General features: G+C 40.0%; 1 protein-coding gene across 2 annotated transcripts in view; it reads left to right on the forward strand.

Moving 5' to 3' along the window:
• The first annotated feature begins 3,174 nt into the window (after positions 1-3,174).
• The window catches only part of TFCP2 (transcription factor CP2), a 59,353-nt gene continuing 50,448 nt past the window's right edge, over positions 3,175-12,079 (forward strand). For both annotated transcript variants that reach the window (XM_057703085.1, XM_057703086.1), the window contains exon 1: positions 3,175-3,996. In XM_057703085.1, coding sequence (XP_057559068.1) covers positions 3,875-3,996 — 122 coding nt within the window. In that variant the 5' untranslated portion in view covers positions 3,175-3,874. The remainder of the gene's footprint in view (positions 3,997-12,079) is intronic.

The raw sequence follows: 12,079 nt of genomic DNA on the forward strand, positions 1-12,079 counted from the left end.
CCAGGGGCCTACCACTCAACTTAAGCAAACTATTACCATTGTTAAAGCCACTTTTGAGTTCCTCCCCAGCCCACCCCACTGCCTTTCCTTAGATGTGACCATCTAGAGTTGTGTTTATTATTTCATTCCTTTTAAAAGGTATCTATCTATCTATCTACCTATCTATCTATGTCTATATCTACATCTATGAATGAATATATATATATATTTCCCTAAATAATATATTGCTTAATTTTGTTGGTTTTTGAGCTTTATAAAGTGATGTTACATTGAGCACGTCTGCATTTCCCTCACAATTCTTTTTTTTTTGTTTTAGTGAGAACATTTAAAAAAAATTTTATGGGCTTCCCTGGTGGCACAGTGGTTAAGAATCCGCCTGCCAATGCAGGGGACACAGGTTCAAGCCCTGGTCTGCAAAGATCCCACACGCCAAGGAGCAACTAAGCCCATGCATCACAGCTACTGAGCCTGTGCTCTAGAGTCCATGAGCCACAACTAATGAGCCCATGCACTGCAACTACTGAAGCCCACACACCTAGAGCCTGTGCTCCGCAACAAGAGAAGCTGCCACAATGAGAGGCCTGCGAACCACAACAAAGAGTAGCCACCGCTCTCTGCAACTACAGAAAGCCCACGCACAGCAATGAAGACCCAACACAGCCAATAAATAAAAATAAATAAATTTATTCATTCATTCATTTATTTATTTAGGCTGTGTTCGGTCTTTGTTGCTGTGCACAGGGGCTTTCTCTAGTTGTGGAGAGCGGGGGCTACTCTGTTGTGGTGTGCTGGCTTCTCATTGCAGTGGTGTCTGTGGTTGTGGAGCATGGACTCTAGGTACAGGGGCTTCAGTAGTTGCAGCATGCAGGCTCAGTAGTTGTGGCTTGCAGGCTCTAGAGCACAGGCTTAGTAGTTGTAGTGCATGGGCTTAGTTGCTCCATGCACGGCATGTGGGATCTTCCCCAACCAGGGATTAAACCCGTGTCCCCTGCATTGGCAGGCAGATTCTTTAAAGTGCTTTTATTTATTTATTTTTATTTTTTTGTGGCACACGGGCTTAGTTGCTCCGCGGCATGTGGGATCTTCCTGGAGCTGGGATCGAACCCGTGACCTCTGCATTGGCAGGCGGATTCTTAACCACTGCGCCACCTAGGAAGCCCTGGCAGGCAGATTCTTAACCACTGCGCCACCGGGGAAGTCCCTAAGCTACTGTTTTTAAACAGGATAAAAATACTAACCCAATCTTAACAGGGAAACAGAAGTAGGCTAGTGGGAGACTTGAGGTAATATTTACTAAGTATTATTTATGTGGCATCTTGGTACTTCATTTATTCCTCACAACAATCTTAGTAGGGGGTTTTATTTTCACTAATTTATGGATTAATACTGAGGCTCAGAAATGTAAAGTTACTTGCCCAAGATTATGCACCTAGTGATAGAGTTGTTGTTCAAACAAGGCTTGGTTCTACCTAATAGGTGTTAAAAAATACTCTGGGTTGTTTATGAAGGCTTGTTGTAAAGGATTTTGAGTATGATGTCTCTCTTTCAGTCTCTGAGCCCAAGACCAATTCCTTTACTCACAAACACATGTTTTGAGATAAAACTGGCTCAAGGGAAGAAAAAAATGGCTTGAAGAGATATTAAATGTCTTGAGAATGAACCAAGACTTGGATGCCAGGCTTATTAGGTAAGAAGATGGATAAGCCAGAGCTCTCAAAGAGAGAGAAGACTCTGGCTGAAACTGGAGGCGTGCTGTCAATTTCATGTCAACCTCTTTCCTTTCTATCTTTCTTTTTTTTAATTCAATAAACATTAAAAAAAAAGTCCTATTGAATACAGGAACTATACCAGGAGATATTTAGAACACATACTTGAAAAAAATATGTATTCTCTTTTCTTTAGGAGGTCATAGTCTAGTGAAAAAGTCAGCTATCTGTCTATTTGTATCTATGTATCCATCTATCTCAAGACTGTAAAAGTTAAATAATGCAATCCAGCAATGAACCAATACTTTCACATTTCACTACAAGGCAATGTCTTGTAGTGAAAATTATCAGGGTTTGTAATCAGCTCTGAGTTTGGCATCCGAGTTTGGCATCCCAGTTTAGCTTAGGCCAACTTAAGCCCTTAGCCTCCTGCCCTGATTGGTAAAATGAAGGTCATTAATACTTATCTTTTTTTTTTTAATTTATTTATTATTTTTTGGGGGGTACACCAAGTTCAATCATCTGTTTTTATACACATATCCCCTTATTCCCTCCCTCCCTCGAGTCCCCCCCCCCCCCATCCCAGTCCTCTAAGTCATCTTCCATCCTCGAGTTGAATTCCCTTTGTTATACAACAACTTCCCACTGGCTATCTATTTTACAGTTGGTAGTATATATATGTCTATCTTATATATACTTATCTTTATAATTGTAAATCTAGTTAGGATTGTTTTGAGGATTACTGATAATACAATAAAGTTCCTTGTATACAGCTGATGCTCAATAAACAATGGACATTATTATTTAAACCTCACAGGAGGTAGGTGGAGCATGTGTGTTTATCCCCACTTTTCAAATATGAGAAAGCTAAATCTAGGTATGATTTAATGATTATTCTGGTCAGCAAACTAGTAAATGAAGACGCCAGCACAAATCGTGATCTTCAGACCTCCACCTTTTAAAAACTACAATACTAAAAAAAAAAAAAATAAAAAAATAAAAACTACAATACTTTCACCTATCTCATACTCTCCTGTTGAAAAACATTAAGGGAGAATGCGGAAGATAAAAAGGCTATCCAGGGAAGTGGGACTTAAGCAGGGTGTTTACCCCCGGAGGGGTGAGTTTAAAGAGGCCGTATTCCAGGAGCAAACAAGCACTTGTTAAGAGCGTTTGGGTAAGTCAGCCAGGGTGTGGGTGCGGGCTCAGAAAGGCTAGAGTGAAAGCTCCACCCACGCCTTAGGGCGCTGACTCTCTACTCCGCGGACTCCAGAACTCAGGTAGCCACAACGAGAGACGTTTAAACCCGGCCACCTGACGCACGCCGTCTCCCCTCCCAGATTGCCCAGCCCATCTCCGGGGGCGGGGAGCCGTGGCGTAGCTGGCCTATCATCACTGCCAAGGCTGGAGGAATCGCTTCTTCATTGGCTAGCGTCAGGGTGACGTCACGTTCGCCGGACCGGCGAAGGAAGAGGGCGCCATGATTGGTTGGAGCTGGGGTGGCGGGCGGTGGAGGAGCCTGGGGAGTCTGGGTTTCAAGCCGGGGTTGGGCTTTTTCCATCCGTGTTTCGAGGCCGTGGGAAGCTGCAGAGGGAGGGGAGTCAGCTCAGCGGCAACCTGGATTTGGTTCTAAGAGCTGTGGGATTGAGAAGGAGTGACCGGAAGTGATCTTGGAACTGACCGGAAGCGAGGCCTGGAGGGGAAAGGGAGAGCAGTTCCCGGGAGGGAGGGGGTTTCCAGCAGAAAGGGGCGGGGGAGAAGGTGCGAAAGCCGCGTGGGAGCGGCGGCGGGTCGCTGCAGCTGGTCTGTTTGGAAAGCAGCGAGTGACCACCACGAGTTCAAGGAGAGAGCCCAAAGAGTGGGAGTGCGAGGAGACCAGGGTTGCCTTTGGGCAGTCTGGAAGAGTTAAGCCAAAGGTCCCTCTCGCGGCTCCAGAGAGCTGGGGTGGGGGGTGGGGGGGATTTTGAAGTCAGGGCAGCCGGGAGCGAGAAGCCAAGGGTGCGGGAGATTAGTTGTGTGGGCTGGGCTTGGGGGTGGCTGTGGGTACTGCGTGGGAGATACTGGTTTGGAGTTTTCTACAGTCTTGCAGTCTTGCCCCCGTTGGGTAGAATCACACTACTCGCCTTTGCACAAGAAACGGTGTCTCCTGGGGCAAGGAAGGAGCCAGGATGGCCTGGGCTCTGAAGCTGCCTCTGGCCGATGAGGTGATTGAATCCGGGCTGGTGCAGGACTTTGATGCTAGTCTATCCGGGATCGGCCAGGAACTGGGTGCTGGTGCCTATAGCATGAGGTGAGTGAGATTTTCCCAGACCCTGCACCTTCTAAATAACAAAGGCAGGATAGAGAATAAGGGGGAAAAAAAGAGGGGTATAGAGTTAGAGAAGCTCTCTACGGTTAGAGAAAAGGAACTTGTTTCTTTTGTTGTGTTCAGTAGTGAGTATTGTGGTAGAAATGGAAAAAGAGATTATAGGCAGTGTCAAGAAGAATGGCCCTTGATTACCAACCAGATGAATGTTGAGAGGCTGTTGTGCCCGTGTGAGTGACTTGGAAATTGTTGGTGTGTGTGCATGTGTGGGTAGGTTGCACTGGACTTGTGTGAAGAAGAGGCCACGTTGTACACGTGAGAGATGTTTAGGGAGTTGGAGCTTAATGATGAATATTGGTTGACTGCTTGTTGGGAGGAAATGTGAGACTAATGAAGAAGTCGACACATCTGTATCTTAACCTGCTTTCAGGCTTTACTCAATTCTGAGGTTTCTGACTTTTGAAACATAAGCTGTGAAATGAAAAAGTGTCAAAAAGAACTTTTAGATGCTTCCAGACCTTCATGTATCAAGCCAAATGTTGATAATAAATAAAAATCTCCTTTGAAAGCAACATAACCTCCCATGTAATTTATTTGCATGCCTTAGCTACTTCATTCCCCCAATAGTTTGTTTCGTTTATAAGATGTGCAAAAGCCATGAATGGAAATGTTAAAACATCTGCTTTTTAATGTTTGATGGAATATAATTGGGTTTCCAAATGCATTATAAGGCTTAACCTAAATGAGTCAAAGGGACTTTAGAATTTAGCACTTTAATTAGGTATATGAGTTTATAGTGGGAGGATGCCTTTTATGGGGAAAGTGGACAAATTTTGCATTCTGTTAGTGAGCTCCTTTGAGAGTTATAAAAATGAACTTCCTTTCTTTAACTCTGCTAAACCAAAGTGGACTTTCCTCAATGAAGTAAAATTATGAGTTAGAGTACTTCATCTTCAGGAATCTGCTTACAGTTAGGATAATAAAGGCTATCCTTGAATACATATTTTAGTGATTTTCAGGGAAATTTGAGTTCTGTCATCCAGTGCTCTTGAGAAATTTAACTCTAATTTTGTCTGTCCTTGTTTACGTAAGTCTTACCATAAAAATAGGGATTAACTTGGTCTCAAAGTAAATGCCTTAACCCTGAGCTTGAATGTCAGTATCTGACAATAATTGACAGTTTATGCTGTTGTTCATGTAAAGATTGCTACAGCAAAAAGTTTAGTTTTGTCTGGGTTATCAGAGTTAAGAATGGAGATGATTAAATATAACTGTACTTGTTATAAAAATAGTTTGACATCATCAACAAACTTGGGTATCAGCTATGTGCTCTCTCTACCATGCAACCTTACATTTATGAGTGCTTGCCTGTTCATACTCTGAGTGGTCCTCACAGGTATTAGTAGAATGGCTTGCATATTTACACATTTGGAATTTTTTTCCAACATCAAATCCAAAATCGTTTTCAAAGATCAGTTTATGTTTTCTCAACAGCCCAATGTGCAAAATGTTTTTTCTTTTTAATTATTTTTTCTTTGCTCTTTTTCTTACACACATTTTTTTTTTTTTTTTTTTTTTTTTTTTTTGGGCACACGGGCTTAGTTGCTCCGCGGCATGTGGGATCTTCCTAGAGCAGGGATCGAACCCGTGACCTCTGCATTGGCAGGCGGATTCTTAACCACTGCGCCACCTAGGAAGCCCCTCTTACACACATTTAATCATTTGCATTATTTGTGTTACTTGGATATTAGTTCTCAAACTTTAGCATTTATGAGAGTCATCTCATAAATGCTAAATGGTTTTAATGTTTCCAGATGACTTCCAATGACCCATCTTTGGTGATTGTCGGGGGCACAGATCAGAAATCTGAATTTTTAAAAACAAGTTCTTAGATGATATTGATGCACATAGTCCAGGGACTACATTTTGAGAACCACTGACTGGAGGAGTTTTTATACTCAGAGACAATGATTCTTTGCTCTCCCTGTTTCTTCTTTTAACTAAATCTGTGATTGCTTTTCCTAAACCTTTGTTAGGGAAAATGTTCTTTTTGACAGCAATTTGTTTTGTAAAATAATTTCTCTAACGTATATGTTTTACCCTGATTTGTTTATTTCTACTGCATCTTATAATGGTTTCACTTCACATCTATTGGTTTATACTTTATAAAGATTCATCTTGGCTCTTAGCTGGCTTTTTTTTTTTTTTTTTAAGCTGGAGCATATATTTTATTTTTTTTAAATTTTTTAAAGAACTTTTATTGAGATACAGTTAACACAATAAACTGCATATCTTTAGAGTGTACAATTTGGTTTTTTTTTCTTATTAGTAACGTATATATGGCAATTCCAATCTCCTAATTTTAGCTGGCTTTCTGTTTTTGATTCTTGATCTGCCATCGCATTCAGTAATTGTATTCTTTTCGTAAGTGGTCCTTTAATAGTCTTCTTACTTTTTTACTTACATTTTAATACATGGCACAAACTTTATAGTTAAAATAAAAGAAATTGCCTGAAAATATGCTGTGTGAAACAAGCCAGTCACAAAAGACTGCATATGATTTTGTTTCTTGGAAATGTCCAGAATAGATCAATCTGTAGAGACAGAAAGTAGATTAGTGGTTGACTAGAGCTGTGTTAAAGGAGGGAATGGGGAATGACTGCTAATAGGTACTGGGTTTTTTTGGGGGGGGCAGGGGTGATAAAAATGTTTTACAGTTGTGGTAATGATTGCATAGCTCTGTGACTACAGTAAAGACAATTGTACACTTTAACTGGGTGAATTGTATGATATATGAATTGTATCTCAATAAAGCTATTATTGAAAGAGTAAAGATTAAAATTGTCTTAAAACTTTCATTTTTTTAAAGTTGAGGTGGAATTCATATTACGTAAAGTTAACCACTTTATTTATTAAAATTATTTTTAAGAAATGTTTATTTATTTGGCTGCGCTGGGTCTTAGTTGTGGCATGTGGGATGGAACCTGAGCCTCCTGCATTGGGACCGAGGAGTCTTAAGCACTGGACCACCAGGGAAGTCCAAAGTTAACCATTTTAAAGTGGATAATTCAGTGGCATTTAGTATGTTTACAGTGTTGTGCAACCACCACTTCTCTCTAGTTCCAAAACATTTTCATCACCCCAAGAGAAAGCCCTGTACCTGTTAAGCAATTGCTCCGCATTTCTCCCTCCCTCCTCTCCTTGTTAATCACTAATATGCATTCTGTCTCTGTGCATTTAGTATTCTGAATTTCACATAAATGGAATCATATGATGTATGACCTTTTGTCACAGCTAGACAGCTACTTTCACTGAGCATAATGGCTTCAGGGTTCATCCGTTGTTGTAGCATGTATCAGTACTTCAGTAATTTGTTCCTTTTCATGCGTGAATAGTATGCCGTCGTATGTATATCATAGTTTGTTTAACCATTCATCCATTGATGGGTATTTGGGTTGTTTCCACCTTTTGACTATTATGAATAATGCTAACATAGCACTATGTTTATAAAGAAAATGTTTATAAACATTTGTGTTCAAGTTTCTGGGTAGACATATTTTTTAATTGAAGTATAATGATGCATAACGTTGTATCAGTTTCAGGTGTACTATATAATGATTGGACATTTGTATGTATTGTGAAATGATCACCACAATAAGTCTAGTTAACATCCATTACTATACATAGTTACAAAATTTCTTAGAGGTGAACTTTTAAGGTTTAGTCTCTTAGCAGCTTTAAAGTATGCAATACAGTATTGTTAACTATAGTTAACTATGCTGTACTAGACATATGTTTTCATTTCTTTTGGGTATATACCTAGGATTGGAATTTTTGAGCCATGTGGTAATTCTATACTTAACTATTTTCTTTTTTTTTTTTCTTTATAATTTAAAGCTTTTTGTTTGTTTTTGTTTTCTTTAAGAGCAGTTTTAGGTTCATAGCAATATTGAGAGGAAGGTATAGAAATTTCCCATATACCCCCAGCCTCCACACATGCATAGCCACCCCTATTATCAACATCTTCTGCCAGAGTGGTGCACACTTTTTACCTACATTGGTGAACCTACAATGACACATCATAATCACCCAAAGTCCATAGTCTACCTTACGGTTCACTCTTGGTATTGAATGTTCTGTAGGTTTGGACAAATATATGATGACTTGTTTCCACCATTGCAGTATCATACAAAGTATTTTCACTGCCCTAAAAATCCTCTGTGCTCTGCCTATTCATTCCCCCACCCCTACCCCAACTCCTTGCTAATGTTGATCTTTTTACTGTCTCCATTGTTTTGCCTTTCCGGAATGTCATATAACTGGAATCATACAATATGTAGCCCTTCTCATATTGGCTTCTTTCACTTAGTAATATGCATTTAAATTCCTCCATGTCTTTTCATGGCTTGATAGCTCTTTTTTTTTTAAGCACTGGATAATATATCATTGTATGTATCAGAGTTTATTTATCCATTCACCTACTGAAGGACATCTTGGTTGCTTCCAAGTTTTGGCATTATAAATAAAGCTGTTATAAACATCTGTGTGCTGATAGTTTTCATCTTTGGGTAAATACCAAGGAATGCCATTGTTGGATCACATGGTATTTTTTTTTTAATTAATTAATTTTTTTGGCTGTGTTGGGTCTTTTGCTGCACGTGGGTTTTCTCTAGTTGCAGAGAGTGGGGGCTACTCTTCATTGCAGTGTGCAGGCTTCTCATTGCAGTGGCTTCTCTTGTTGTGGAGCACGGGCTCTAGGTGCACGGACTTCAGTAGTTGTGGCACGTGGGCTCAGTAGTTGTGGCTCACAGGCTTAGTTGCTCCAAGGTATGTAGGATCTTCCCAGACCAGGGATTGAACTTGTGTCTCCCCTGCATTGGCAGGTGGATTCTTAATCACTGAGCCACCAGGGAAGCCCGTTATGAGTATGTTTAGTTTTGTACAAAACTGCCTTCAAAGTGGCTGTACCACTTTGCATTCCTACCAGCAATAAGTAAGAGTTCTTGTGTTATTCCACATCTTGACAGGATTTGGTGGTGTCATTGTTCTGGGTTTTGGCCATTCTAAAAGGTGTGTAGTGTATGCTTAACTTTTTCAAGAATTGCCAAGCAAAAAAAAAAAAAAAAGAATTGCCAAGCAGTTTTACACAGCAGCTGAACCATTTTACATTGTTACCAGCAATGTACAAGGGTTCATATTTCTCTACATCTTCACCAATACTTGTTGCTTTCTGTTTTTTAAAAGTAAAGTCATCTTAGTGAGTGTGAAGTAGTAGTATTATTTGTTCTAAATTTCCTTGATGACTATAATGTTGACATCTTTTCATTTGCTTGTTGGCCATTTGTGTATCTTCTTTGGAGAAGTGTCTATTCAAGTCCTTTGCCTGGTTTTAAATTGGGTTTTTGTCTTTTTGTTGCTGAGCCGTAAGCGTTCTTTATAGTTTCTAGTTACTAGATCATTATCAGATATATGGTTTGTAGATATTTTCTCCCATTCAGCAGGTTGTCTTTTAACATTCTTGATAGTGTCCTTTGATTCACAAAAGTGTTTAATTTTGGTGAAGTCCAATTTATCTATCCTTTTTGTTGCTTGTGCTTTTTTTTTTTTTTGGCTGCGTTGGGTCTTTGTTGCTGTACGCAGGCTTTCTCTAGTTGTGGCAAGCGGGGGACTACTCTTCCTTATGGTGTGCAGGCTTCTCAGTGTGGTGGATTCTCTTGTGGAGCATGGGCTCTAGGCGCATGGGCTTCAGTAGTTGTGGCATTCGGGCTCAGTAGTTGTGGCTCATGGGCTCTCGAGCACAGGCTCAGTAGTTGTGCCACCCAGGCTTAGTGGCTCTGTGGCATGTGGGATCTTCCCCAGCCAGGGATCTAACCTGTGTGCCCTGCATTGGCAGGTGGGTTCTTAACCACTGTGCCACCAGGGAAGTCCCTTGTTGCTTGCGATTTTGCTGTCAACTCTAAAAATCTATTGCCAAAGTCAAGTCATGGTAATTTACCCTGTGATTTCGTCTGAGAGTTTATAGTTTAAGCTCTTATGTTTAGGTCATTGGTCCATTTTGAGTTAATTTTTGTATTTAAAGTGGGGTCAGGGTCCAACTTCGTTTGTTTGTATGTGGATGTCCAGTTGTCCCAGCCATTTGTTCATTTCCTATTGACTGTTCTTTGTAGCCCCATTGAAAATCAAGTGGGCTTACAGGTAAAGATTTATTTGTGGACTCTCTTCTGTTCCATTGGTTCATATGTCTGTTTTGCTAGTACCACACTGTTTTGATTACTGTAGCTTCATAATAAGCTCTGAAATTGGGAAATGTAATTCCTCTTATTTTGTTTTTCTTTTCTAATACTGTTTTTTGCTATTCAGGGCCCCTTGTAGGTCCATACAAATTTGAGGGTAAGCTTTTCTGTTTCTGCAAAACAGACCATTGGAATTTTGATAGGGATTTCACTGAATCTGTAAATAGCTTTGGGAGTTACCTTTGCCATCTTAACAATATTAAGTTTATCAATTATGAACATGGAATGTCTTTCCATTTATTTGGGTCATCTTTAATTTCTTTAAGCAATGCTTTGTAGTTTTCAATGTAGAAGTCTTTCACGTCCTTGGTTAAATTTATTCCTATGTATTTTATTTTGGGTGTTATTGGGACTGTTTTTTTCACTTAGCATGGTGTCTTCAAGGTTTTGCTCAGTGTTTGTTTCATGAAAGGGTATTAAATTTTGTCCAGTGCCTTCTCTCTTTTTTTTTCCCCCTAAACAATTATTTATTTTTGTATTTACTTAGGCTGCATTGGGTCTTTGTTGCTGCACACAGGCTTTTCCTATTTGTGGCAAATGGGGGCTACTCTTTGTTGCAGTGCACAAATTTCTCATTATGGTGACTTCTCTTGTTGCAGAGCACAGGCTCTAGGCAGGTGGACTTCAGTAGTTGTGGCACACAGGCTCAGTGGTTGTGGCTCATGGGCTCTAGAGTGCAGGCTCAGTAGCTATGGTGCACAGGCTTAGTTGCTTTGCGGCACGTGGGATCTTCCTGGATTAGGGCTTGAACTTGTGTCTTCTGCATTGGCAGACGGATTCTTAACCACTGCACCAACAGGGCAGTCCCTCCAATGCCTTTTCTATTGAGAGAATCATGTGGGGTTGTTGCATTGAGTGATTTCCTTATCTGAACTACCCTTACATTCCTGGGATAAATCCCAGTTGGTCATGGTTTAGAATCATTTTAATGTGCTATTGGATTCAGTTTGCTAGTATTTTATTGAGGATTTTTGTGTCTTTATTCATAAGGGATATTTTTGTGTCTGTAGTGTTCTTTTTTTATATCTTTTTCTGGCTTTGGTATCAGGATAATGCTGGCTTCATTAGAATGTTAGGAAGTGTTCCTTCTATTTTTTTTTTTTTCTTCTTTTTTTGGAAGAATTTGAGTAAGAATGATGTTTAAATGTTTGGTAAAATTCACCAATGAAGTCATCTGGTCCTAGACTTTTCTTCGTTGAGAAGTTTTTGATTATTGATTCCATTGCTTTTTCTTTTTTTTTTAAATAAATTTATTTATTTACTGGGTGCATTGTGTCTTCATTGCTGCACATGGGCTTTCTCTAGTTGCAGTGAGCGGGGTTACTCTTTATTGAGGTGTGCGGGCTCCTCATTACAGTGGCTTCTCCTGTTGTGGAGCATGGGCTCTAGGCATGTGAGCTTCAGTAGTTGTGGCACATGGGCTCAATAGTTGTGGCGCACAGGCTCAATAGTTGTAGCGCATGGGTTTAGTTGCTCCACAGCATGTGGGATCTTCCTGCAGCAGGGATCAAACCTGTGTCCCCTGCACTGGCAGGCAGATTCTTAACCACTGTGCTACCTAGGAAGTCCCTCCATTGCTTGTTAATAGGTATATTGAGATTTTTAAATTTCTTCTTGAGTTAGTTTTGGTACTTTCTGTGTTTCTAGAAATCTGTTTCATCTAAATTATCTAATTTTTGTGTATATAATTGTTCATAGTATTCTCTTGTAATCCTTTCGTTTCTATAAGGTTGGTAGTAATATCCCACTTTCATTTCTGATTTTATTTATGTTTA

The sequence above is a fragment of the Hippopotamus amphibius genome, chromosome 12, assembly GCF_030028045.1.
Source record: "Hippopotamus amphibius kiboko isolate mHipAmp2 chromosome 12, mHipAmp2.hap2, whole genome shotgun sequence".
Classification (NCBI taxonomy): Eukaryota; Metazoa; Chordata; class Mammalia; order Artiodactyla; family Hippopotamidae; genus Hippopotamus; species Hippopotamus amphibius.